The 27,354-nt window shown below is 31.8% G+C and overlaps 1 protein-coding gene across 5 annotated transcripts in view; it reads right to left on the reverse strand.

The window, feature by feature from the left end:
* The window catches only part of dare (NADPH:adrenodoxin oxidoreductase, mitochondrial), an 81,939-nt gene that overhangs the window by 18,733 nt on the left and 35,852 nt on the right, over positions 1 to 27,354 (reverse strand). For all 5 annotated transcript variants that reach the window (XM_085813723.1, XM_085813721.1, XM_085813725.1 and 2 more), the window contains 5 exons: positions 10,544 to 10,714; positions 9,843 to 10,035; positions 7,826 to 8,004; positions 7,679 to 7,741; positions 6,527 to 6,635 (listed from right to left, as the gene is read on the reverse strand). In XM_085813723.1, the coding sequence (XP_085669849.1) occupies positions 6,527 to 6,635; positions 7,679 to 7,741; positions 7,826 to 8,004; positions 9,843 to 10,035; positions 10,544 to 10,714 (715 nt within the window). The remainder of the gene's footprint in view (positions 1 to 6,526; positions 6,636 to 7,678; positions 7,742 to 7,825; positions 8,005 to 9,842; positions 10,036 to 10,543; positions 10,715 to 27,354) is intronic.

The raw sequence follows: 27,354 nt of genomic DNA on the forward strand, positions 1-27,354 counted from the left end.
ATGATTATTTTCTCTTCCTGTCCTAAAAATAGAAATTTTTACAATTAATCTCTCTAAAATGCATCATTCCACAATTAATAGTTATCATATGATTCTTATATAATGTAAATCATGCACATACTGGCAAAAGGAAAGTACAATCATTTACTCAATAGTATCTCCATCGCAGAATAACAATGCAGTGCTATGTGCCTGTACTGAGTAACAGTCAGTTTATCACAATCAACAAGCTTTTGTTTCCAAACTTTTTTTTCAGTGTAGCTATATACAAGTAAATGATTTTTCAAATTACTTAGGCTGCATTTTTGATAACATGCTAACTTGGAGGGGACATGCTGAGCAAGTTATTGGAAAAGAAAAAAAGACTCCCTATTCTTAAACAACTAGCCGGAGTTAAATGGGGCTGTAACACAGAAAGTTTAAATACAACTTATAAAATGTATGTTCAACCAGTTCTGAACTGTTGTAATGAAGAGTTTATTTCTGCTTCTGATGAGATGTTTAATAGCCTCAAGACTTTTCAAAACCAGGTTTTACAAATCATTTCTAGACAAGTCAAATTTCTGGAGTTTTACAAATCATTTCTGGAAGATTAATTTCAGAAGGTTGTGATTCTCTCTAATTCAACATCTGCTCTTCAAGCTTTATTATCTGATCAGGAGAATGAAAGCTCTCATGTGCAGCAGAGCAGATCTCTACGTGAGACCTTGTGTTAGTGATGCATCTACTGACTAAAAAACCAACTTTCTATTAATGTGATTAAAAAAGATGCAACTATTCTTTATAGCAGGTTAATTAGGCTCCCTAATAAATCACTTTGTTGAGACTACAATCACAATCAAGAATGTAACCTGAAACCTCAAAAGGGCTTTCTCGAATGTGTATATGATATTGACTGTTTCCATTTAATTAACAATACACCTATTGAACTGTTCTCTCATTAACCCCTTGACCTTATGGACCTTGATGTAAAACTGGACATAAATCAGAAAATAAAAAAGTCAGATTGCTGTTCTGAAACACTCCATGCAATTATTCTGGATACTAACATGATCGTTATCCTACATATAAATGGCTTCACATCTATACAGATGGTTTCCTCCTGGAATTTACTCAAGGAGCTAAACCTGGTACGTTTTGTGAAATTTTTATCTGCCAGTTAGAAATTTCATGCCCCATTTTGATGGTGAGCTGGAATCAATCTAGGTAACTTCTCAGCAGCTTTCTTATTCACCAGAATTCCTTTGAGACAGGTGTAATCCTCTCTAATTCAACATCTGCTCTTCAAGCTTTATTATCTGGAGAATAAAAGCTCTAGCATGCAACAAAGCAGATCCCTACTTGAGAGAATTCAACATGGCGTGTCTTTTCAGTGGGTATCCTTCCACTGTGATGTTGAAAGAAATGAGAAAATGAACCTTTTGCAAAAAAGAGGTTGCAGTTTAATTCAGAAACCAAATAGAAATTTGCCCTTTCATTCTGTAAAATTGGAGATTAAACGGATCTTGAAATGGTCTTTTCATATACTATCTGCTCACTCTTCTTGTACTAAATCCATGAGTGCCCTTAGCACCTATTCCCATCTTGTTCCAGATGCTCTTCGTGCAGCTGTAGTGACCATTTTAGAAATTTGACTGGGCAGGACTTTCACCATGCTTTTTTATTTTATTTTAATACTATCAACACTTCTGTGTGTATTTTAAGTTCAACTGAATAATATATGACCGCTGTCCACATTGATGAACACTTCGCATTATCTCATTTTAACCTTTTGAGGCCGGGACTTTGGTAGCAGTAAAAGCTACCAAAGGACGGGGAATCTTGAACTGAATGCTTTCCCCCCTTTAAGAAAACACCTCCTATGTGCAACAAAGATTCTTGTGTGTAGTTTAATGGATTCTCAGAGGGGTGCATCTATGTCGCAAAAGGAAGACCTTTGAAAGAGATAAGTGGTTGAAACCCCAGGGACATCAAATTTGAAATTTCACCCCACTTTTCAGCCTGGAAAACGGGGGAAAAAGACATGGCCACTAAAGTGGACAACCCCGTCTTTTCAAAGAGAGGACTCTATGGCCACTATAATGGCCCTCCCGTCTTCAAAAGGTTAACTTCTTGTGGAAAAATACTAGAGAACACACAGCCAGATAATCTAGTGACCAACAGGTTGCCATTTGATTAATAATATATACATACTCAAGGTTAGGACATTCTATGCCAGTTCAGTTACATAGTCTTTTAATTTTACAGAAAACTATGCTTCAATTAAAATATCATTTAAAATGTCTGGCACATCTTCAATGTAAAGAAAAAATCTCCAGCAACCAGCATAATCTTTTATGCCATATATACATATAAATGTGTATGTACAAACTTTAGAATCTTCAAGTCACCAAAAACTGACTGACTTCTGGGTCATATTTTAAATACATATCTTCATTTTACCTACATTAAATGAGAAAGTCACGTGACTCAAAGAATGCATATGATTATCCAATGTCCAAAAGTTCTTTTGTGATTCTTATGGCAATAACTTTACATCATCTTTTAGTTCCTACACATCATGCAGCAAAGATAAAACATAAATATAATCCTTAACATAGCCCATAAGAAAAATTTATATGAATTAGAAACAGGTGATCTTAAAAGCCATTTTAATACCCTTGTACCACTTCCCACACTGAATCCATTAGTTGCTTTCACATCTATATGCTAGTAGCTTTCACACCAATATTATAAGAGAAAAAATTACATCCCCCTTCTTCCAAGCTGTAGGATATGCCTTCAACATCTGTCTCCTCTCTGTACAATAAATCATTGAAAGTGTTCCCTCCATTTGTACACAGAAAAGCACATAAATGCATAGCACATAAATATGATGGCACATGATAAACTGACACAATAAAAGTATTAATAAAAAAATCAATCACCACATGCTTTTTAAATTTTCCAGGAATATACAGTATTATTTCTTCTATAGCCTCCTGCTAATGTGCTGTTCCTTCATGAATCTTACATTTATCTCATTAGGAATGAAAAAACTCATTAGAAATTATTTTAAAAAAAAGAGGGGGTTGTTAGTATTATTCCTTCTATAGCCTCCTGCTAATGTGCGTTCCTTCATGAATCTTACATTTATCTCATTATGAATGAAAAAAACTCATTAGAAATTATTTAAAAAAAAAAAGAGGGGTTGTTGGTTGAGAGGAAAACCAGAAAACTTTCATTATAAAGAAAGGGTAACTGTATGGCTGGCTTTGGCAAACCACTCTTTAACTGGCTCATTTTTTTCTCTCCTTGAAGCTGTCAGTACCATGAATTTACCTATTACAGAATAATTTTATACCTATACTGGTCTACCCGATTGATACCTATCCAATAGTTACTGGTTTAACCAATCAATGGTTACCTATTTGTTCAAGATGGACCAATGCTCCATTTTTAATACCATGCTGTACTTTATGATGGAGAATAGAGAAAACACTTTTGATGATATGATGTGCAACCACTACCCAAAATGCCATAACTATGGAATGTTTTAGCCCTTAATAAGTCCACTATAAAGCCTTAGCAACTATGGCTATCTACCTAAAAGTAGGGGTGCCTTCATGCAGAATTTTCTGAGAGAAACTGGCAGGTATTTATAAAAAAAAAAAAAAAAAAAAAAAAAAAAATGAACCATGTAAGCTCATTTGCTGGGCTCAAACCCAAATTATGCTGAATTGTTGGTATTCAGTGGTCTTAACCTTTCAACCATTGGTAGGGTAGTAGGTAGGGCTCTTTGGAAGGAGATGGCATATGATAAACATTTTCTGCACAAAACCTGCCAATGTGATGGAACTGTGAGCTGAAACTATAAAATTTTGGCACAACATAAAAGAAGAGTTATACCACAAAGTCATTACAAGTATGGTTATATGCCCTCAAGAAGCTGTACCTGCCAATGTGATGGAACTGTGAGCTGAAACTATAAAATTTTGGCACAACATAAAAGAAGAGTTATACCACAAAGTCATTACAAGTATGGTTATATGCCCTCAAGAAGCTACGAGAGAAAAGGTAGTGCTGTATCATATTTTATTAAATATGAATAAAAACTAAAACACTGATCTTATTTTCAAATGGGTCAGCTTATCAGCACCACCTGGAAGAAGAATTAATCTAGAGAATGAGGATAAGTATTGTCATGAGAAGACCAACAAAATTTATAGATGGTGGTGGATGTGTTCTGTAAATAAATTGGTTATCATAAATTAACCCATTCTGGCATGCTATCTTTTAAAGTTGGAATTTGAAGGGAGGAAAGGTAGGCAGTTTAATAAGGCCTAAAGGAGTACACTGGTAAAATTTTGTAAAGATAGCACTTACCATTTTAATTTTGTGGGTATGGGCTTACTGAATGAATAGAGCTTCGAAAAGAGTGCTGAAGCGAGCATTGCTGAGAAGTACATAATAGAGTTAAAGATTTTGCCTATGATGAAAAAATACTAGATTATGAATACCATAGCAGATTTAGCATTACCCACGGTATACCATGGGGAGGCCTGCTACTCTACACCCCCCCCAAAAAAGAACTTCTTGGTTATATGGTGATTACATGCATATAAATGAAACAAAGTAACTTGGCTATATGATATTTACATTTCATATTTACAGTTTCGTCTATTGTTTTTCATAATGGTACTTTTTGAAGAAAGTGAAGAAGTTTCACCACTTTTAAAAAAGCACAACCCAACATTGCATGTTTTGCACATGTACCAAGATCTGTATCAGATTCACTATCTGAAGGCAATTCGTGTAGCAATTTCAGTTCTTCAGAAATTGTCAGCCCTCTCCGATCCATTAGCAAAATAATTAACTAATAATATCCTTAATTTTTGGAAATCAGTGTAGTTAGATCAGATATTTAACCACCATAACTAGATTAATTTTGCACTTTACCACAATGCAGTCTTAAAGACTGCTGCTAGCATAAATTATATGAAAACTGAATAACTTTTTAAATTCAGTCAGACTGATAATAAGAAGCTTATTTATTACTTACCAATGCTACAGCATGCCAAGAACTTGGAATATATTTGAACTGTAATTGACAAATTCATTATTATTTATGAGCACACTCTGATGATTGATATTTAATAGCAGCCAATTAATTTGGTAACTGATCAGCTTCCTAACGAAACATTATTATGAAGGAATTTTCAATAGAATATTTTGTAAATATTTATACCAATTTTATTAGCACCTAGGTGCTATTATTTCTTAACTTCACTTTTTGTGTGTATCACTTTTCAAACTGTTGCCACCAAATGCTATCGCCATGTTTTATTTTTAAAATAATTAAATAATGAAGAATCAGTATGTATGTATGTTCCTTGCCCTCCTTGTTACAGCCATCAAATTTTAAATACTCACAGATCTGGACATGCAAAAAAGGCATTAAAATCACGAGATTCCTAAATAAAAATATTAAATATTTTTATGCAGTTACACTAGGTGACTTATTCAAATCATTATGTACTTTTCTTTTTTATAACTATTTTAGAGGCTTAACTATTTTTTTAAAGAATATAACAAATATAAAAAAGTATATGGTAACATTTAATACTCTATCAAGAATTCTAAAGATATGCTAAGAACATTATATTTAATGAAGTTAAAAACATAAAAAGCTAATAATAAAAAGACGAAAAAAGTTTTATAATTCACCTTATCGAGGAACTGTATACCGATATGATAAACTCGGAGAAGAGTGAAACAATAGAAAAACTGTATGTCAACACTTAACACTATATCAGTACTTCTAAACATATGTTGCTTTAAAATTTTGCTGTTTAATTACTAAAAAAAGTTGTATTAGCAGGAGTGAGGTCAGGAGCCAAATGGTAAACTAAAAGCTCAGCAGGAGCACAAAAAACCTTAACAAACCCTGCTTATAAAAAAAAGTTGAAATTTAAATGGTGCGATTCTGGTCAATGTTAAGATTTCAATCTTTTCAGATTTTCTTTCTTTCTTTCTTTTCTTTTTTCAATTAGAGTTAATGAAAATTTATATATTTTTATAAGTAATAGGCAACCAGAGTTTAGATAAATAATATCCAGGACTCCATATAGTATTTGTAAAATGTAAAATGTTATTAATTATTTTTACGCACATTTAGTTCAAACACATATTTATAATTTAGTTTTACAGCTCTTATCTTCATTATTTCAGTAAATCTTTTAATAAGTATTACAAATATATTAAATCTGCATAAGAAACTGTAACTATAGTGTGTGAATTTTGTAGTGTAGACATGCAATTCTTGCAAATTGCATGTGTACTCAAGTGACAATAGCTATGAAATATTTCCTTTGATCAAAGATATAAATAAAATAGTTCAAGAATTCCTGCTTTAGATATTACAATACGCAGCAGAAAATTCAAAATTTTCTAGGAATGCATGATTAGAGTCATATCAACAACAGCTCAACTTTTTTTGGTAAATTATAAATGCATTTTGAATCCAGGAAAAGATTGACATAATTACCTGCTCTATCTTTAACTCTTCCTTCTACATTTGGAATAATATGTTTTGTTTTATCAAATGGTACATATTCATCAATTGGAATGCTCTGGTATCCAACACTTCGAAGAACCTAAAGAGTGATCTTTCATAAAAAATGATCAAACATTATTCATATAACTGAATGAATGGTCTTGGTAATATCACAAAATCTAAAGATCAATCTTCCTTAAAAAATGATAAAATTTTAAAATAAAAATAACTGGGAAGTTAAAATACTGATATTTCCCCTTAAACTTAATTTTTAAAAAATATCATAACTCTTCAAAACATCAGTAATTATAAGGAAACTGTTTAAGACTTTTAGTATAAAAATAAAATAATATGATTATTGCATAAAAATTGTATAAGATATTTAGACTTAATATCATAGCAACAAATACAAACATCATTTAAAATGATTAATGAGACAAATAAACCGATTTTCAGTTGTTATAAAAAGTTAATTCAAAGTCAAAGAATTGGAATTTTTATAATCAATAGAAATGGCATTATGTGGTTAGAAACATGACATGTCTAAAAAAAATTTCATTGAAAATAATTGGCCTAATCTATTCAAACTAACCTGTCTGAAGAATTTAACAATCTTTTATAGACTTCATTTTGCCATTATTAAATCACAGAACTGCCTTAAAAATATTTGCAATATGTACATAAACCGTTGCACCTATTTTGCTCCACATACTTAATGATATAATTTATGTATTCTTTGATTTATATATTTTCACTTCATTAAACATTTATTATTTCATTTCTTCATATATTCTTTAGCCATTTAAATATCATCCTAAGAAATGAAAGATTATGAAAACAGAGTAAAATAAGTATTTGCATAAATCTAATAACAAATTTTGCTTAAATACAGTTATTTGTCAGCGGATTTAAATGGCTCTGCTACTCAAAAGTTAATGTGGGGAGGGGAGGTTAATAAATTCAATTACTAAAACTATCATAAATGAGTTTGCACATGGATAAAAAACAAAAATTTAAATCTGAAGTTTTGCAGAATTAAGTCTAATTTGATACATCAAAGAAAAGAAGGTTTCTGCTTTAAAAACTACATAAGGTTAAGCTATAAAACATGAATAAGTAAATTATAATAAGACACAGTATTACCAAACCACATTCCACTTCTTCTTCGTCGTCAGTGTTAATAATCTGTGCATCTTCCAAATTGCCCTTCATAAAAAGATTAATGAGAAAATATGTAATAAAGATAAATACTAAAAGAATATTTTTAAATAGAATTTTTGCAATACATACTTTAATTTTATTCACTCCAAAAAAAATTTTTTCAACCCTGTTATGTGCATCACAAATTATTGCCTTAGGACGCCTAAAGAACTTAAGTTCCCATGTTTTGCTGGCTTCTTTACGACTTTCATTTTTAAGTGCAGTGTCACAGAGAAGTTCTAAAAGCCTTTTGCGTGGTCTAGGAAGTGCTGCAATCGCAAATTGACAAATTTTATTAATAATTGTTTTAATACATAAGTTGACAATTAAATATAATTATAAAAGTATTAAAAGCAATATGAAATTTTAAAGATATTTATAAAGATAATAGCTTGGTATTTATAAGAATTATAATTTGGATATGAATAAAAATTTACTTATGTAGATTTTCATTGACTACGAAAGCTGGCAAATATTCTGCCAAACTTGTGGTAATCCTTTCGATAGAAGTTTTAATGAAGAGGTCACTCTTTATTTAGACAGATAACTAAAAGAGAAGTTATACTATTTCTCATATACTGAATACATATTTGCTTGTTTCAATTTGGGGTGATGGCAATATGCTACTCTGATGACTACATGTGGTTAAGTGGTATTGGTTGCACTTGTTAAAGTTGTGTATTACTTACTGCATATAGAACTAAAATACATTTAATACACATCTATGAGAATTTCTGTTAATAATACATAACAAAACTGAAGGCATACAAATGATTATTGCCAAGTTATTGTCCTCATTATGTGAGGATCTTGCTAGCAGTAAGAATCTCTTTAAACGAGCTTTTAAGAACATTCTCAGTTCTTACCTTGTCTAAAACAGTTTAGACTGAATTAGTCACAACCTCTTAATTTTTCGGTTGTATTTTATGTCATCTGATTTGTTGTAACTGAAATGATATCAGAGGAGCAACAGGATCATTGGTCTGTTAGCCTCCCTGACATCGAGAGGCTTTTTAGTGACAGACAAAGTGCAGATCACTAAAATGCCTTGACATTGGTCGTGAAGTCATGATTCTTATAATGTTAAATGGAATTGTAACTGAACCAATTACTGCTTCTGCAGTGTCAGAGCCAGTCATCCCACAGGAACACTGCAACTTCTGGGGAACTGCACATATGAATTTCTTATCTGTGTGGTCCGCTGAACATTGCATCACTATATAAATGATCCATCGGTTAATATTGCATCACTGTTATTTATCTGTTTGCAAATAAAATCCCACACCATACCCATCAATGCATTTTTTTTTTCCCTTTAATACCAGGATCCTGTAACTGAAACCTCTCCACAGTGTTCTGTTTCATAAAAGGTAACTCTTATCCTTCTTTACAAAAACAAAACTGACTTATTGAGAATTAATCTGAGAAATATAAAACCAAGCCAAAGATCATATAAGTATGTTGCGACATCATGCTTATCCATTATTGACATTAAATTACATTATTTTATGACAGTTTTTATACATCAAAAATAGTACAAATATGACAGAGAAATGAAGAAAGTAAAGATATGACATTAAGTGAGAATTAGTCTGATCCAAAATACACATAATACATCTTGAATTTTTACTGCCCACAAAAGAAAATCTTGTGACAATATTTTTTAAATTTTAAACTGGAATTTTAAAATTTTTTATTTATTTTAAGATTAAGACACATTACCATGCATATGATTTCATTATTTTGGTAGTAATGTATAACTTTTACTTGTATGGCATGATCAATAGATATTTATTCTATTATATTGTTAAGCAGATTCTGAAAGATGTGCAAATAATTATTGCTGTTTGCATTTTATTAAAAGTGAACGAAAACAAATTGTGTTTAACTTTCACACAGTAAATTGAAAAAATATATCGCGTAATTAACTTTGGATATTTCTTTAAATCTGACTTTATTTGCAGTTCCAAACTAAAAATAATCTGCTTTAGTCTACAACATTTAACAATTTTTTTGTGAATTGCAATTAAATAGATAGGATTATTTTAAACCTCATCTTTGACAATAACTGAAAAGTATTATAAAAATAAAAATGACAGCAATTTACATGAAAGAAGTTCTGGAACACCACGAAAATCCAAAGGATTCATGACTACATTGCATCCTGGTAATTTGATCATTTCTCTTAATTCCTTTATTGTGAAAGACACTTGAAGAGGGCCTCTTCGCCCAGCTAAAATTACTTTTCTTACCTGACTCTTCTTTAAAGCTTCAAAGGCATAATCTGTAATATCAGTTGTCTAAAAGCAGAAAAGTACAAAAGTTTAAAACAAAATATGCATATTATAAAAATCCTAAAAATTACAAGGCAATTCATGAGAATTTCTAACAAGTAATACAATTAAACAGATAAAATAATTATTTTTTAATTTATTCTCTTTATTATAGATTTGAAAGCCAAAGTTTAAATTTCAAATTCAAAATATCATATTCTAAAATTTGTTTAAGTAATCAGCACAATTTTAAAACTTTTAGTCAATACAAACATATTTTTAATTTTAAATAAATATTAAATTTTTTTTAGTCATGAGTTCAGCTAAAAATATTTTCAAACATTCAAATGGCTATTGGGAATACAGAATATTTAAATAAAGTTAGAAACAACTAAACAAAATGTGAAATAATATTAAACTTGCAATACATCTGAGAATTCATTAAATGAATTAACTATTACTTCTAAAACCCTGAGAGTGTTAGATTGGTTTTCATATAATTTTAGAAAAAAGCACTAAAGATTACTAAACTTACTTTCAGATCTTCCAGATTTCTAAGAAGAATTCGGGCCACATCCAAAGCTACATTTCCATGTCCAATGACAGTTACAACTTCTGTATCTAAGTTAATTTCCTCATTTACATGGTCTGGATGACCATTATACCAACCCACAAAATGTCTGGCAGATAACACATTTTTTGAGTTCTGGAAAGCAATGCATGTATTTTGAAAGATACCTATTAGCTGTACAATAAAAGCAAATAAAGATCATTATAATAACACTAATTTATAAGAAAACAGATTTGTAATATTATTATCTTTGTAATTTAATGTTCACCTAATCCATAAATACTTATCATTAAAAAACTGCCCATAAAGTACTTTTATTTTTTTAAAATTTGCCTATCAATATTCTGAATACAACAATGCACTAAAAGCAGCTAAGTTAGATATTAAATAAATTACACTACAATTCTGATTATTTGCTTAATGTATCAATGCCTGTAATCTGAACCAATTTTTGCATATGTAAAAAAAAAAAAAAAAAAAAAAAAAAAAAAAGCAAGAAAGAAAGAATTTGAATTTTTAATTTTTGAGAAAATTCAAATTTTTTCTTACGTATAATATGCAAATAAAAATTCATTATAACACATTTTGATTGAAGAAGCAAATTTATGCTATTAATGAAGTTATTTAGCATTTTCTGTATGCTTCAGTGCGCTCATATTATTTAGTCAACATGCATTCTGAAATTCTCTAAAAATTGTTATTTTAAATAAACTTCTTTTGAATATATATCCTGGTAGCTTTTAAGTTATTCCATTTATGCATTATTATTAAATCTATAAATCTTGAGATAAATGTATGTGTAAAGAATTTGTTTGTTTACAACTTTTCAGATGCTGAGTTGCAACTTAAATACACCTCATTGCGTATTTATTTATATTTGTCACAAATGAGCAAGTTGGTTTATATCATCTGCGAATACAGATAGATAATTAAAAACAGCACTTGTAAAGAATTTTCTGGCACAAAAATAGCAAACATTTTTTAATACTTTTTGTTAAATGCTAATAGCATTATTGATATAGCTGTCCATGCAAGGAATATAACAGCAGAATTAGTGTAAAGATTAAAATTTAGGAAAACCTCACTAAGAAAATTTTGTTGTATTTCTTTATTTGCTTAATTCTTTCATTTAGCAATGTAATCATTACTTTAAAAGTAATTCTCTTTGCATACAGTTGTAATTAAAAATAATAATATTTTTGTGGATTAAGTAAAGTAGATTAAGTGATTTTTAAGATATGGATTGCTTCGGTTGGTATGTATATGCAAACAATCCAATTTAATTATTAGGAGTGAAGTAAAAAGATTAAAGTAAAAATTAAAAGTGGAAAAATGTAAACAAAACTCAAAAAGACGGCCTATAATCTGCAACTTTCTCTAATTAACCCTTTGTCTTGAGATGTGCAGCTTATTGGAATTCTGCTGTATGTTGAAATCAGTACCGCATGTTTAATAACTTCATAATGAACATAGCATATCACCAGTAGCAGAATAAAGAGGACTCTAGATTCTAGGAGTTTACTGATAGCTGAGCTACTGGTCACATGGGACATTCCAGGCCTCATCAATTTATAAAGTATGTTTGAACCATTATGTTAAGCATATTTTATAAAAGCATAATTAATTTTTTCTAACAGGTTTCCCAGAATTTTGATATCTCTTCAGAACTTCATCATATACAGCATATAAAAAAATTGCTCTCACTTTCCTTTCTTGAAAGAATAAAAGATTTTTTTTCATCATTTTGTAGTCAACTTGATTTAATACAAAATCTGGAAGGAGTTAAAAAAAAGAACAAAAAGAATGAACAAAACAGATTTCCTATTTTGGATATAAAACAGCTGTAAATTACAAAACAAAATGTATTATACATAACTATCTGTTCTACTTATCACAGAAAAAAAAATAGCTATACAGTCAAAAGTCTTTAATCTGGACGTCCATAAACCAGAATGATCTATAATCCAGACCTCAAAGCTACAAACTTTCTGCACATGCGTAAACGCATAATTCCTTTACGCATGCGCATAATACGTTTACGCATGCACTTTTAATGTATAATGAATGGTATAAGCTAAGCTAGAATTATCTAATTATCTATTTCAGTTAATGTTGCAGACTGCATTGTTCCTTAATCTTCTAATTGGATCCGGCTTATTATTTTTTGCAGACTGTTAGAGCAATTTTATAAAAGTAAGCTTGAACTTTCGATTATGTCAAAAAGAATTTCCGATTATGGAGCAACCAAAGGATCTACAAAGCGATAGCATGTTTCGATGTCCATCAAACAAAAAGTGGAATTGCTGCAAAAAATGGATAAAGGCATATCCTTTGTTTCTTTAACCATTCCGAAATCCGTTTATCAATTTCACGCTGCTCTGTGGGGGGGGGGGGGGGACGTTGCGGCGCGCAATGAACTGGAAGTTGATCTGTCAGCACTATCCTTATCTTCAGGGCAGATGTTTTTATTTTATTCGGCTTATAATTCCTTACTAAATGTGGTATTTCATCTCGATGTACTCCGTCTTTGATATGATTTAAATCAAATTCCTCATCATTATAAATATCACGAATACACATCAAATAGTTTTCTGGTTGCAATTTTCTAATTTCGACTATGCATAATGTATGCTTTACGCATGCGTGCATTGAAAGAAATGTTTAATAAAGTAAACATATAAATATTAAGCCTTTTTTTTTTGTAAAATTTGATACCCTTTAGATCATAATTGCTCTTTATTTCATAAATTATGGTTTCATATTTTTAATTTTATAATTTCTGCATGCCATCTTACCAGATTTAAACTGATGATCTATAATCCGGAAAAACCGATAACCGAGTCCGGATTAAAGATTTTTGACTGTATAATTCTAAAATCACTCAGAAAACCTATTGTAAAGCCTTTATAAAAAATCAAATTAGAGTTTGAGCTTTATTTTAGTACATCATAAATTCCTTTTAGTTATTTATAATAATAATTTGATTTCTTTCTTTTTTGTGTATGTGAGTGTATTCTTACACCCAATGTTAATTATCAAAAAATCTCTAATCCAAATGGAATTTTTTGCAATAAAAACCCTTACAATAAATAAATTGACTTACAAACCATTTAAACAAGCCTGCTGACCATGTGCTAATCTTGCTCACTCAGTAACAAATGTGCTTTGAAAAACTATGCTGGTATATTTCTGACATAGATGTTTGCTAAGTTTTAACACTGTAAGTGCTATAATTTTTATGCATGGATATGCAGATTTTCTTTAAGCATAAAATTATCTGGCATAATTATAATTTCTTTTTCTAAATTGCTGTTCTAGAAAGAACATATTCTTTAGTCAACATATAATGTTCAGAAACTGTTTCTCAAAATTCCTACAATCTGTTTACAAAATAAAACACATGAAGAATAATGTGAAATTCAAATCTTTACTTTACATCAAATGTAAAATGTAGTTGAAAACATAATAAATTTTCTATCTTTATATAATATATCTTATTAGATCCTAAATACAAAAAAAGCAATTTTAACATAGCATACTAATGCTAATTTTAATAAAGTATATTTCCAAACAAATATAAATTATAAACAACTATAAATACAGGACTGTCCCATTGCCCTTGTGCAAGGTTGTATTTCACAGCCACAATAAAATATAATAATTTGTAAATTAAAATGTAATTACTTTAAAAAAATTCTATTTAGTTACCAATTAAATACAAGTTATACATATGTTTACAAAAAAATAACTTATCTCAGCCAGTAGTTCCCAAACTTTATAGGACTACAAATCCCTTTTAGGTGCTCGAGCTATATTGTAAACCCATATTGGCTGGAACATGTATTATATTGTTACAAATTTGTACACAAATAGATGATTTTAGAGCAATTACAGGGTTCGTACACATTTCCTTACATGAAAATTAAGGACTTTTAAGGACCACCAAAGAAAAAATTAAGGACCTATCAGCAAACAAAAAAATGAATAGAATAAAGCAATTATCCATACAACCGATATACTGATGTTTCACTTTAAGAAACTAACAGAAGTGTGTATTATGCACTATTATTAAATTCAATTTAATACTTACCATAAAACAATTTTGAAAATTAAACTAACTCCCTACAAGTTATGAAGTAGATAACATTAAATTAGAAACATAATTTCTTGAAAAGCATGTATAAGAGTATTTTACACTAATAACAGTCACTATTTTAGAGATTTACATGATTATTATTTAACTTATTTGATATTTATTTAAACACAGTCAACTACTATTATAATCACAATGTAAGAATATTTTGCAGATTAAAATAACTGATTTGTAAACATACAATTTATTTCCTTGGTTTTTTGAAAGATACTAGAATAATGAACTGTACAATAAAAGATACAAAACATTTGTGCTTTTTTTAAATCTGAAATCTTTTCAGCTATTTTAACATCTAATTTATTTATGTCTATTTCCTTTTCTTTAACTATTCTTCTAAGTTCATTTGCTTTGATAAACAAATCAATGTTCCTGCTGGTCTCAGCTTCATCTGCTAAAGCATCTACTTCTTCATTAATATCTTTAATGTCCCTTTGAAGAAATTTTTTCTTCTGCTTCATATAATCAATTTCTTCCTCAATAATATTTCTTTTCCTCTTTGAATTTTCAGATTTAGTTAAAGATTTTTGTTCTTCTACATACTGAATGTTCTTCTAAATACTGAACTTCTAAATAACGAACTCCACTTCTTGCAGAAGCTGCTGCTGATCTCATTTCTTTATTAATTTTGATATTTAGAACACCTCCAGAAAATTTTATGTAATCAAATACTGTGCGTTGAAAAATGTATGATGAGTCACTTAAATTTTCAATTTCAATTGCTTTATTTACAGAGAAGCCCCTTTCCACAAAGGCCTGTTCATGTGACAAGATAAGAATACTTGTCACAGTGAATACTTGAATAGTGAAAATATACATTTTTTACTATATATATATATATATATATATATATAATTTATTGCCTAAACAGTATTGATTAATTGATTATATTATCTCCTAAGTTTAATTAAAGTAGAATTGTTTTAAAACTGTGCATCCATACTGGTAAGTTATATTTTGAAAGATGTTTTGAAGTAATTTGAAAGCAAAATGTTAATAATGTTTTAACAGGGACTGGAGTTAAATCATCACGAAGAATAATATTACAATTGTAAAAGTAAAAATTAAAACATGTAATTATTGTCATTGATCGGAAATTAGTTGACTTTTCAAGGGGAACAAACCAACTCCCGTTCAATGATCAATAATTGATAAAAATACGTAAATATGAAAGTGTTTCGTCTTTACTCGAGTTATAAGTTAAAGCCAAACCGGCAATTCTAGTCAGGCCAAATATTTCCGCGAATAGTTGTTACTCAAAGAACTTATTCTCATGAAGCATTTTAGTCAATTCAATTTGGAGTAAAAATCAATTACTGTAGAGAAATCCTGTAAAACTCGAGTAATCGTCCCCGACACTATCATCTTTATGTATTTGAAGAAATTAAACATTGGAAATTGTCATTATGAAATCGAAATCAAAGTAAAGTTGAAATAAACATAGAAGATTATAAAAAAGATAAATAATGCAAACTTTGTAAATATATAAATATATATTTATTTCGTAAACAATATTGATTAATTGATTATATTATCTCCTAAGTTTAATAAAAGTAGAATTATTTTAAAAGAGTGAATCCATACTGGTAAGTTATATTTTGAAAGATGTATATATATGATGTATATATATGATGTATATATATGATATATATATATATATATATACAGTACAAAGTCCGAGATCCGGACATCCAATATCTGGAATGATCTAAAATCCGGACCTCAAAGCCACCACCAACCAATTTTTTAGGGCTTTTTTGAAGGGAAGGGGTATGCTTTACGCACACGCATTAGATTTTTTTCCTCATCATAAAAAAACATGTCGGAAATCCCGATTCTTAATCTCAGTTTGGCGCTAAAAAAAATATCTCATTATTGAAGAAATAATTATTTTAGCATAAATTTGTGTGATTAGTAACTTGACTCCATAGCTGCATATCTGCTTGGCATAATCTCAAACCGAAACATTTGTTAATTTTACACCAACTAATATTTTATATCCTTGATGCCGAAATCGCGAATCATTATTTATTGTATTTTGCTTTCATCACCGCATGTTTATCAACGGATGACAACTTGAGTGATGAATCATGCAGCGACGCCAAATAACAGAGTATTATCCAATTACAGATTTATGTTTAATGCACTAAAATGTTGACAAGGGGAGATTTAGCAGAAATTTCTTTCCTTGTGCTAAAAATAGATTTTGTTAATGATACTCATAGGACAAATGATTATATTTAGTCAGGACTAAAGAGAAGGGCTAGCTCATAGAGTGTTTCTCCCTGAAACAGGCAGTGGGGAGTGATGACGTAGCAATGATGCCACTGAGCGCAGAGATGCAATTGACAACATAGAAATTAGCGTTTTAAATTTGAAGAACCAGCGTTTAAAATGAGCTGTGTGTGAAAGATAGCTATAATTTGGAAGAGACAATGTTACTGCAGTATGCATTTTACACTGAACATTACAAAATTTAATAGTACTTACTCAATTTTAAAATAATAGATAAAATGCGCTATTCTTAGCATAAAGTTCCTTTTTTTATTTGCAGGGATTTTTTTTTCTTTAAATCCCTGTTTGTTTCTAATCATTTCTTTATCTGCATGTTAACTAAGAGAACTGTACTACTGCTTCTAAGATAACTATAATAACAGCTATTTAAAATTAATCAAAAAACAATAGTTTTAAACATGTATGGTTATATATGGCAAAATTTCTGCTAATCTAAGTTTGAGTTTCAGCCTAATTGTAAATTTTACATTGGCATATTTTTCTCCCGATTTAATATAATAACATATATTTTTTTTTAAATAATTTTGTAACTTAGGCTTACATCAATATTTCATTTATATAAATACATGTAAGATTGTTATTTTAATTTAGACTAAACAACTTTACGCACAGTACCTAAAATAATTATTTAATTTTTCAAAAGTGGGGGTTAAGGGGGCAGGTCTTCTTATGCCAATTACTTTAATATTATACTTTATATATATTTTATCTAGAATTCTAAGCTAGCACAAAATCGAATCAATAATAACAGAGGATAAAATAAAAATAACTGTTACAATAATTTAACAGAATTAGTTCTCATTTGAAATATCCTTTACGCTATTAACTTCTAAAATGCCATATAGAAATATTTCAAATCAGAGCATATTATATATGCTTACTTGTACAGTCGCTGTTACATCTAAACTCCGAACTATCAGCACCTCCACATCTAAACTCCGAACTATCAGCACCATTACATCTAAACTCGAGAAGAACGTAGTTAGAACTCTGAACCCGAACTTGAATGACTGTTAGCTGGAGAGCGCGTAATTTTATGTAACCTAATAATTGTATATAAAATGTATAAATGTATCTAAATATAATATCTTTATTTATACAGAAGTGTCAGTCTTTATGAAAAAGCTTGGAATTATTTAGATATTTCATCGAATAAGAATTAGAATGGAACAAGCTCGGCTCCCGGGTGAAAGAAAAGGTAAGAGATTTCTTTTTACCTTTTAGAATTCTATTGAGAGATACAACAAATATTTTTTGGCATCCCTGCCAGGACGCCCGAGCTAAGAATAAGAATTTAAATTAGAAAATAAAGATTAAGAATACAATTATTGATTACTTTTTGAATTTTTGAACTGTTAAGAACATGTCTGAAGAGATCTTAAATAAGTTAAAAAAGAAGCGCGCAGCTCTCCGAACATCAGTAACGAAATCGCTTAAAGATTTGGAATCGCAGCTTTTGGAAATTGATCCGAAAATTCATGATTTGGAAGAAAATTTAGAAATATTAAAGAATAATTTCGAATCGCTTAAAAGTGTCGATACAGAATTAGAACCTCTTTTTAAAGTCGAAGAATTTGATGCTGAATTCCAAAAATCTGAATAATATCGTCAAAAGGTCGTTAAATGCAGTTTCCGTACCTCCAAAAGAATCGACCAATTAAAACGCAAATCTACTGAAACGGTAGTAAATAACCAGTTCAGTGCTGACAGTCAAAGCGAACCAAAACATAACGAGTCTGTTCGAATTAAATTACCTAAGTTAACTTTAACTAAATTCTACGGAGATATAAACAACTGGCTAACCTTTTGGAACAGTTTCGAGTCTGCCATTCATAAAAATGATTCATTAGATAAAATAGACAAATTTAATTATTTGAAAGCTCATTTAGGTGGTTCTGCTTTAAATACAGTCGAAGGATTACTGATTACTGCTGCTAATTACGATTCCGCAATTGATCTTCTAAAAGAAAGATTTGCGAAAACAGATGTGCTCATTTACACTCACATGAATAACATTTTGAACATTAAACCGTTGAAAATCTCGAATGATGTTCGCGCCTTTAGAAAATTTTATGATAATATTTCTATCAAATTAAGATGTTTAGAAAATTTGGGTCAGTCTCTCGAGCATTTATCAAGTGTGTTATTTCCAATAATTCTGAAATCACTTCCCCAAGATATTTTGCTTGAGATTAACAGAATGAGTAATGGAAGTGCGTATACTAATATTAAAAGCCTGTGCTTGATTATAGCTCAATGTTTAGATTCACGCGAAAGGGCGGAAGTCATAAATAAGAATTCAGAGCATTCGACAGCGAATAGTGGGCGCCGTCAGTCTGCGTATGCAGTCCAGAAAATAAACACTCGTCATTTCAGGGATGGAAAGAGCAATAAATTAGAAACGAAAGCTTCTTCTGCTTCTGATTTAGTGTCCACGGGTATTAAAGAAAAATTGATTAAGGCATGCGTTTTTTGCGAAGATTTTTCCCGTTCAAGCCATAAATGTCCTATTGCCCAGAAACTAACGAATGACGAAAAGGTTGAAATACTACACAAAAATGGCACTTGTTTTAGGTGTTTACAAAATAAGGGTCACATCAGCAAATTTTGTGATTCTAACATTTTTTGCTCCCATTGTCACTCTAAGCATTCTACAATTATGTGTAATAGAGTTAATTCCGAGAGTAAAAAGGGAACGATCAAAACTGTCCAGGAAGTTGAAAATAAAGTACTTTCGAATCAAAGCAACTGTTCTGAAGTTTATTTACAAACTTTGGTTGTAGGGGTAGCTGGGAAAACCTTAAAGGGTTATTTAAGATTGCTAATAGACACCGGAAGTCAGAACACGTACATAAGTCAATATGCTGCTAAAACGTTGAAATTAGAAAAGATAGGAACTGAAAGAATTAAACATGGGTTATTTGGGGGTGTAGAAGTTTCGGAAGATCATAATCGTTATCAAATAGATTTAACTAGTTTAGATGGAAAGTACAGGTGTAAAATCGAAGCACTAGACCAGAGGAAAATTCGTTTGTCACTACCTAAGATCAAAGATGAAAAGTTAATTAAAGTAATGGAAAAAAGGGGAATCCTTATAAACGACAATCATGAGAATGGAAATCTCTGTATGTTTCAAGAAAATCCGGAAGAGATTCATATGCTTTTAGGAGCGGACACCGCAGCACAATTGTTCACTGAAAGAATTGAACATTTTGCGGGGGATTACGTAGCCTTTGAGACTAAGTTAGGCTGGACACTAATGGGCAAGATTAAAGAGAATGCGAATACGTTGAGTTCCCTGTCTGTTCTTTCTTTATCCTTACATGTTTCTGATACAAATTTGTCCAATCTTTGGCGTTTAGACACCTTGGGGATTTCAAGTGAGGAAAACAAAATGAAAAGTGCCTTGGAAGAAGAAACCCGAAAACATTTCTTAAAAAGTGTAAAACGAGATAGCTCAGGGAGATATGAAGTAACCTTACCCTTTATTTTAGATAAATCCGTCTTATCCAGTAACTGTACTATGGCAGAAAGACACTTCGTCAAAAGCGAAAGTAAACTAATTAGCACTTGCAGAAGAAAAGATTACGAAGAAATATTTGATGAGTGGGAAGCGAAGGATATTATTGAGGTAGTAACTGAGGAAAAGGAGGAAGGAGTGCACTACTTGTCACACAGACCTGTAATAAAGGAGTCTAGTGAAACTACAAAGATACGGCCTGTTTTCAATGCATCTGCACGTTCTAAGAATTCACCCTCTCTCAATGATTGTTTGAGTAAAGGACCAAATTTAATAGAAATTATTCCACATATATTGAATTGTTTTTGAAAATATCTCATAGGAGTGTCATCTGACATCGAAAAGGCCTTTTGTCAAATCAAAATAGCAGAAAAGGATAGAGATTTTTTAAGGTTTCTATGGTTCGATAATCAACATAAGTTTAAAATTTACAGACATAACCGAGTTGCTTTTGGACTCACATCAAGTCCGTTTCTGCTAGCCGCTACACTTAGTCACCTTTTGACTACAGTCCCAGAAAAGTTTGTAGAAACTTCTAATATTTTGAAGGATTCATTTTACCTCGATAATTCGTTAATTAGCTTAAATCAAGTAGATGAAGCCGAAAATTTCGTTCAAGAAGCAAGATTGATTTTGGCTTCAGGGCATTTCAATTTGAGATGTTGGCGATCAAATTTTCGCATTGACATGATCGATGAGATAGAGAACAAGACGAAAGTTGTCCCAGTATTAGGCTTAGTATGGGATTTAGAGAAAGATAGTTTGAGTTGCAAGATCGAAGAAACATTTAACTTGAGGGAACCTATTACCAGAAGAAAAGTTTTGTCAATTACCCAGAAAATTTTTGATCCCATTGGCTTTACTGCACCGATAACTGTAATTCCTAAGCTAATTTTGCAAGAAACATGGAACCAGAAGATTAAGTGGGATGAAGATCTTCCTCTTCCCCTAAGTGAGCAGTTTGGGACTTGGTTGAACCAATTGCCTCTGCTATCTCAGATTGAAATTCTTCGTTGGTTAAATATTGATTACGAAAACGAAGATACCGTAGTGCTCCACGTTTTTTCGGATGCTAGTAAAAGAGCCTATGCCACATGTGCATTTTTAAGAGCTGAAACCATCGAAGGTGTAAAGGTTCAGTTAGTAAGCATGAGAAGTCGAATAGCCCCTATTAAGGAACTTATGATTCCACGGCTTGAACTTCTTTCCTGTCTGATAGGTGCCAGGCTTGCCAAAACAATTCTATCAGATTTGAACCTTAAGAATTGTAGAACAGTGTTCTGGAGTGATTCTTCTACAGCTTTGGGGTGGATAAGAAGAGATCAAGCATGGGGTACGTTTGTTCATAATCGAGTACAAGAAATAAGATCGCTTACCAGAATATCTGACTGGAGGCATGTACCTGGAAGTTTAAACCCAGCGGATCTCCCATCGAGGGGATGTACTATTGAGCAATTACAGAAATCGGCATGGTGAGAGGGCCCATCGTGGCTTTACTTACCAGAAGACGAGTGGCCCCATGTAGAAGAAAAGCCTGATGAGGAACTTATAAACAAGGAAAAAAGGAAAACGATTCTGACTCTTCTAGATCATGGAGACAATTTGGACCGGTACTACAAATACTTCTCGTCATATAGAAAAACCGTGAGAATGATTGCTTGGATTTTCAAATTTTATCACAATTTAAAGAACAAAGATAAAAACCTCACTCCCGATGTCTCAGTTGATGAATTGGAGAATGCTGAAAAGGCACTTTGTAGACTGGTACAGAAAGAATCATTTACAGGCATAAACGATTCCGCTATTCGTGCGCTGAGACCAATCGTAGACCAAAATGGAATTTTAAGAGCCAAAACGAACGTCCTACAGCGTCAAGATAATGAAAATTTCCGATATCCTATCATTTTACCTTCAAAACACCTTCTTGTTGAGAGACTAATTAACGAGAAACATCTAGAACTCCAGCATGCTGGTGTCAGCACTTTAATGACAAATCTTAGAGAAAACTTTTGGATATTAAAATCCAGAAAAAGTATTCGAAATATTATCAGAAAATGTGTAAGATGTAAAAGATCTGTTACACAAAAAGTGGAAGTCGAGCCAGGATTTCCACCCGAAGACCGAGTCAGAGAAGGGGCGACTTTTGAAGTCGTCGGTGTAGATCTAGCGGGTCCTCTCTATCTCCGTGAGGGGTCTAAAGCGTGGATAGTCTTGTATACATGTGCCATTTATAGAGCCATTCACCTCGAACTAGTTACTTCTCTATCTACAGAAACTTTCATCCAATCCTTACGTAGATTCATTGCCAGAAGAGGTAGACCTTATGTGATATATTCCGACAACGGAACTAATTTTGTAGGGACTAACAGTGTTCTTAAGAAAGTTAATTGGAACGCCATATGTTCAGCTGCTTCTATCCAAAGGATACGATGGAAGTTCAACCCTCCGACTGCCGCCTGGTGGGGAGGTTGGTGGGAGAGGCTTGTGCGAATGGTGAAAGAAAATTTAAGAAGAGTGTTAGGTCGAATGTCCTTAAATTATGAAGAATTATTATGTGACTCTGAACAAGTGATTAATTTGTGACCTATCACATACGTATCAGAGGATAATCAAGATCCATCACCACTGACCCCTATGATGTTCCTGCAATAATTGCCGTCATCAGGATTTCCTGATATGAACTACGTAGATTCCAAAGAACTAAACCGTCGAGCCAAATACCGACAGAGAATAAGACATGATCTATGAAACAGATATCGTAATGAATATCTTGGTCAGTTGAGACAACAGGCAATAAAGAAGGGAAAATTTAAAAAGTTGCAAGTAGGCGATGTCGTTCTATTGGAAGACAGCCAGAGACGACGCATACATTGGCCTTTCGCCAAAACAGTCGAGCTTTTCCCCAGTAAAGACGAAATAGTTAGACTAGCGAGGGTCAAGACAAGAAATGGAATTCTGCTTCGTCCAGTGCCCCGGCTTTTCCCGTTGGAGATCTCTACTTCCGAATCCGTTGGCCCTCCGTTCCCCGACAGAGCACCTCGAGATAGAAACGACCATGCAACTGGTCAGGCTGATCAGGCTGCTAGTATTCCAGAACCTGCCTCAAGTCCTCGAGTGATGACCAGAGCTGGACGAGTTGTTCGGCCTCCTCATCGACTGGACCTGTGTGTATTGAGTTCCTCCGCATCGTCGAATCTCAGAGGTGGGAGGTGATGTTACATCTAAACTACAAACTATCAGCGCCTCCACATCTAAACTCCGAACTATCAGCACCATTACATCTAAACTCGAGAATAATCCTACGTAAGAACATAGTTAGAACTCTGAACCAGAACTTGAATGACTGTTAGCTGGAGAGCGTGTAATTTTATGTAACCTAATAATTGTATATAAAATGTATAAATGTATCTAAATATAATATCTTTATTTATACAGAAGTGTCAGTCTTTATGAAAAAGCTTGGAATTATTTAGATATTTCATCGAATAAGAATTAGAATGGAACAAGCTCGGCTCCTGGGTGAAAGAAAAGGTAAGAGATTTCTTTTTACCTTTTAGAATTCTATTGAGAGATACAACAACAGTCGCAATGCAACTACAAGTTGTTGAAACATTATTTATTGGCTGCCACATTCGAAGCAATCCATTTTTTTGCCTTTTGGGTTGCTTTTCTTTGGGAAAAAATATATGCATTTCTATTTAAGAAACGTATTCTAATAAAAGTTCTCTTTCTGCAAAATAAACGAATTGCTTCTCTGTTAACTTCAAGATAATGTTTCTCCAGTTTATTAATTAAAGAGCCAATTACATGCTTTCCTTTATAGTAAGTTGTACCATGAACTGCACAAAATATGTTTTCGAACTCATAAACTGTATTCATCCATGAATGAGAAGGTGTAGTCAAACCTCCTAAGGACAATAATTTAATCCATTTTAAATTAAATATTGGTTAATCAGCACTATTTTTAGATATCGTTCCCAATGATGGGTCTTTGTCTCGCACACGATAAACAATATAACCTGCAACGTATGTTAATGCTTCTTTTTCGGCTGTCGAAAATTGTCAGAATTCAATTCTAATTCCCAAGCCATAGAAGAAGGTTCCTCTATGAAATCCAAATCCAAATCCAAATCATCAATAGTATTTAATGGAAAAGCATCTTCCTCCTCAGTTTTCAAAGCCCTTTCAAGTATTTCGGATATTAAATATGAATCAATATTTCTGCTTTCTTTAGTCATGCATACTTTTGAAGATAAATTTGGCAGCTTATTAGCGAGTATTAATTGCTTTAAGCGGCGTATAACTTCACTAGGTGATGGATGGTCATTAAACCTACCAAGCCCTCGAATCTGACTAAAGAGACTTTCAAGTGCATCCTGAGTTAATCTAGAGGTTAAAATATATTTAGCATCATACGATGATTTCAAATCCTGGTGTAGGCCAAAAAGAAAATTTATTGAAATTATTATTCCTTTTTGGAAAGGCAGTAAGTTGGCTTTTCCCTAAACTCTTAATCCACCAATGACTTTCTTCGTTAATTCCAAAACTTGAATTTGTTTTTCATGATGTTCATTTATCCAAATGCTGCTTTAAGTATTTTATCTGAAGGAGGGTATGTTTTGGTACTATTCATAATATCGAAAAAATTGTCGATTAACTCAAAGAAGTCGGATGCTTTTTTTATTTCCTGTGAGGTGGAGTATATCTTTTGCTGTAGTTCTTGAAAATAATGTTTTCGCTGGAGCGACTTTTTGCCTCTCGTTTCCCTTGCTTGACCGTTAAATAATTTGGTTTTAGTTTGTGACACAATTTAATTTCTCTTGAATCTTTATTTAAAACCTCTTTAATAATATCAACATTTAAAACAGTTCCATCTTGTAAAATGAATCCTTTATCTAAAAAGTGGTTTCTCAGTAATTTGAGGCAGTGTGCTAAATCTGCAAAAACCCATATTTTTTTCATTTTCAATACTGGATTTGGAAACTGAGAACTATTAATCGAAATCTGTAACTCTTTCCACAAAGTATTAGATCCTCCTAAATCAGACACTATTGCTTTCACTTCTACTCCAGATGATTGAATGTGTTATGAGTGAAAAAAGAAGTTCTTTCTTCATTGGAGTGTTAAAATCAAAAAATATTGGTTGTTTTCACTGCGAAATGAAACCTCTGATTAAAACAAACTGCACTTTTTGAAAAGGACCAAGAATTTGGTCCAGTTTAGAGTCATAGCAGAGTTTAGAATCTATGTGCATTTTGTCGAAACTGAGAACGCATATTTTTTCTACAGAATTCAAATATTCACATCTTTCCTTCATTACAGCAAGAACATCACTCTGAATTCCTGGACTACATGAAAATTTAGCGCACCATCTCTTTAATTTGCTATTTAATGTGCTAGTGCTAGGTAAAGGAATTCCCATTTTTTCTTTCCAAAAATCGTAGCTTTTAGATGACAGAGCTCTTATGACAATGCAATGTGAAATATCTTCACTAGTCCACCTGATTTTTTCCTTCTTTTCTAGCAATGCGTATTTGCGTCTTTGTAAAAATATGCTTTAGACATTTTTCCAAATTCTCTGATCTGTGCTGTTTTTTCCTAAATTTCGCTGTTTGGGATTTTAATTTCTGAATTTCCGATACAAATTTCTTTCAAGATGTCGTCCACCTTCTTTGTCGCTGAGCAAACATTCTAAAATTTTTCTTTTCTCTATTTTTCAATATTTTATTACAATTTTCTAAGGATATTATTTTGTTCTTTAAATTATCAATACATTCTTGTTTATCTTTACACTTAGGGCACTCAGGGATATTGTCACATAGGGCATTGTCACTTGTGAGTTTTATTTCAAAATCATTCACATTTGATTTATTATTGTCAGCTACAATTTCATTCTCGGCCTCAAAATAAATTTTCTTTGGGCTTAATTCGTGTAGTCTTTCAAAAGCACTCTGCATTAGTTTTCTTTTCAAATGTCTCCGGTTTCTTGGTGTTATTTCGTTTACTGCACACTATAAATTTACTTTCGGCACAGCATTGCATTTCAACAGTTTCTTTTGCGGCAATCCAAGCAAGCGATTTCTCATGTCATCTTCATAATCACTGCACAGAAAATGTTCGCTGCAAATTCTTGCGTTTTTCACATTAATAGAATCCTGTCTTTGACATTTATGTATCCATTCTTTCGTCAAAAGCAAATTGTCCTTGGGGAAAGCATGAAATACAATATCTCTTCCTTTCGTATTTCTGTAAGTGTTACGGCACGTTGCTACAGCACAAGAAGCCATATTACATAAAGGATACTTTAAATATAGAATTTAAAAGGAAAACTGACTAAAGCTATATATATATATATATATATATATATACACACAAATTATTTTAAATATTTGCATTATTAGAAAATAAATATGTATGATTAAAATTAATTTGGGATATGCGACCTCCAGAAAATCGTCTCGCAACTGAATGAAACTACAGTTTTAAAGGCGCGAAATCAGAGCAGGTGCAACAGAGAGACGTCAGATTACTTCCGGTTCCCCCTCCCCTCCATAAGGCTCGCGTTGGTGAGGAGTCGAACAAAGGAATGACCTAGCCCTTCTATTTATCCCTGATATTTAGTGCTATTTGAATTAAGAATAACTGATTTGTTATTCACATAAAGCCAGAACCAGCGCCAGAGCTTGCATGCCCGCACCAGGCGGCAGAATTTAGCGAAGTTAAACAGAAGTTTTTCATTGCGATGACAATGCCCAATCATCAATCAATTAACGGAGGGCGAAATCTGTAGTATGGTTCTAAATTCAGAAA

This window comes from Stegodyphus dumicola, chromosome 3 (assembly GCF_044657685.1).
Source record: "Stegodyphus dumicola isolate Sdum_Otavi_A_Nest chromosome 3, ASM4465768v1".
NCBI classification, from domain to species: Eukaryota; Metazoa; Arthropoda; class Arachnida; order Araneae; family Eresidae; genus Stegodyphus; species Stegodyphus dumicola.